General features: G+C 42.9%; 1 protein-coding gene across 1 annotated transcript in view; it reads right to left on the bottom strand.

Moving 5' to 3' along the window:
- c4b (complement C4B (Chido/Rodgers blood group)) overlaps nt 1-2,500 on the bottom strand; it is a 21,501-nt gene that overhangs the window by 8,546 nt on the left and 10,455 nt on the right. The window contains exons 15-21 of the mRNA XM_064946811.1: nt 1,755-1,884; nt 1,319-1,390; nt 978-1,190; nt 680-791; nt 521-591; nt 275-414; nt 1-175 (exon numbers count right to left, since the gene is read on the bottom strand). The exon at nt 1-175 is cut by the window's left edge and continues 41 nt beyond it. Of these exons, the coding sequence (XP_064802883.1) occupies nt 1-175; nt 275-414; nt 521-591; nt 680-791; nt 978-1,190; nt 1,319-1,390; nt 1,755-1,884 (913 nt within the window). The remainder of the gene's footprint in view (nt 176-274; nt 415-520; nt 592-679; nt 792-977; nt 1,191-1,318; nt 1,391-1,754; nt 1,885-2,500) is intronic.

Genomic DNA, 2,500 nt, shown 5'->3' with positions numbered 1-2,500 from the left:
CATTCTCTATGTCATAAAGGCGTATTTTGATGGGTATGGGGCCGGTTTCCATGGGTACTGCAGAGAATGTGACGGCTTTGGAGGAGTGGGCCTCCACGGTGATGTTGACATAGGTTTTGATGGAACTGGAGCCCGGTGAACAGAGCTTGTCGTTTCTCTCCATGTGGAGTGCAATCTGAGAAGGAGGAAGTGCTCCATCAGCTGTATGGCATTTCATCTGTATATGCTTCTGAAGTGTTCAACTGTAGTACTACAGAAAGTGATTCAACTCTACCTGTGCAGCCTGGTCCCAATAGTTGTAGACAACAGGAGCAATAGACATTTGCTCAAATCTTTTGACTGAGTATGGCAGCCTCAGAGAGACAAAAACCTTCTTAAACACACGGAACTCATGTGGTTCTGCCACACAGATGCCTGCAGGAGGGACACACAGACAGGTCCATTACTCTCCAGAATGACACCACACGTTCCTTACTGTCTAGGTACAGGAATATGAACCAATAGAGGAGGAGGATGTTACCATGAGAAGCAGACAAGCTGACAGCCTGTATCTCCCAGGTGGTGATGGAATCAGGCAGGGCCACAGTATGACTAAGGGAGACAGAGAGAGAGACAAATTACAATAGTGTTTCAGACACATGGCGCCGATATACTGTGTGTCTAAATGTCCATTTCTCACCTTCCTTTGCCGTTTATATCGACCACTGCGAATGCAAAGCTTGGGGGGAAACTTCTGCGTATTTGCTGATTGGTTGTGTCAAAGAAGTCTTCGATGTCTGTGGCACTCGCAGCTGAGAGGAGAGAGTGTAGACTAAAGGTGTCACAATAATATAACCTTGTACGATCGTATTCTCATCCAATCCTTTTAAGTTATAACAAGTCAGACATGTCTGTCTAAATGATAGTGTCTTTATCATTTTGTTACCATGTTATACATGTTAGAATGGTAATATCCCCAACAATCAAGTCATCCTCACTCCTGCCATGTCCTCTCTGGGTGTCGTCTCGTTTCTTCTTCTCCCTCAACTTCTCTCCCTCTATGCAGCAGTCCAGGAAGGCCTTGACACAGACATGGTCCTTATTGGCTCGTGCCACTCTCTCGGCTCTCTGCTGACACGTCCTCAGCATGGGGATCAGGGACAAGCCATGAGAACAACACTCCTGCAGCTTGGCGTCTGAGTAACTGGATTCTGGGAGTTGGAGATGGTGAGGTAGTGACAAAAGGTTTTAGTTCGTACCTGCCAGGACTGATGAACAGTCTCTCCCACCACCTCAGGCAGCAGTTAGTGACAGTCAAGGTAAAGCAACATTGTAATACTTATGGACACCATCTGCTCCTGGAGGTCCAGGGAACGCCTCTGTTTTCTGAAGCCCGCCTCACAGTTAAACCCTGAGACAAACACACATACAGTAGGGTGAAGACCATCAAATCAAAACATCAACATAAACATCAACATATTGTGGGAACATGTAGGTTTTGAGCAACTATGATGTCATTAATGCTTTGTTGAAATGTACGTCTGAGTTGGTGGGTTTTCTTCTATTTTTTTTTCCTTAATGTTGAAGGTTGGGATTTAAGTCCCAGCCAATGTCATGTCTAGTTTAGTGGATCCATGTCTGTGAAATGTTAAGTTGTCTACCTCCTAAAGGGGTTTTAACCCTATCCCAGAGAACATCATTCAGAAACTATGGACCAAAGAAGTAGTGTAGACACTAGACAGCTGTTTTGTTTAATCACACTACGTTCGTCATACCCTTCCTCATCCTAGATAGCACATGGGAGTTGGAGATGAATGACAAGCCAGCGTCGTTCAACACAGAGGCTGTATCTGAGCCGCCACCGTATGAGCAACCCAGGTCATAGGACTGCATGGACGAGAAGACCTGTGAACAGCACACAAAATATTCACACTATTAGTCAAAAAGAGTCGCTTGGTCTTTATTGCATAGAATATATTTATACCTGTACATTATAAGGAGTGAGTTTTAGAGGAAATAATGTTGAGGAGACAATATGTATAATTATTCTTTAGTAAATAGTAGCGTGTATATGTGTATATACAGTACCAGTCAAAAGTTTGGACACACCTACTCATTCAAGGGTTTTTCTTTTCTATATTTCATATTTTATATTCTTCAAAGTAGCCACCCTTTGACTTGATGACAGCTTTGCACACTGTTGGAATTCTCTCAACCAGATTCATGAGGTAGTCACCTGAAATGTATTTAAATTAACAGGTGTGCCTTGTTAAAAGTACATTTCTGGAATTTCTTTCCTTCTTAATGCGTTTGAGCCAACTAGTTGTGTTGTGACAAGGAAGGGGTGCTATACAGAAGATAGCCAAGACCAAGTCCATATTATGGCACAAATAGTTCAAATAAACCAAGAGAAATGACAGTCCATCATTACTTTCAGACATGAAGGTCAGTCAAAATCTTAAGAACTTTGAAAGCTTCTTCAAGTGCAGTCACAAAAACCATCAAGTGCTATGATGAAACT

Source organism: Oncorhynchus masou, chromosome 29, assembly GCF_036934945.1.
Source record: "Oncorhynchus masou masou isolate Uvic2021 chromosome 29, UVic_Omas_1.1, whole genome shotgun sequence".
Classification (NCBI taxonomy): Eukaryota; Metazoa; Chordata; class Actinopteri; order Salmoniformes; family Salmonidae; genus Oncorhynchus; species Oncorhynchus masou.
The sequence above is the reverse complement of the archived record's forward strand: the minus strand, read 5'-3'. Positions and strand labels throughout refer to the sequence as shown.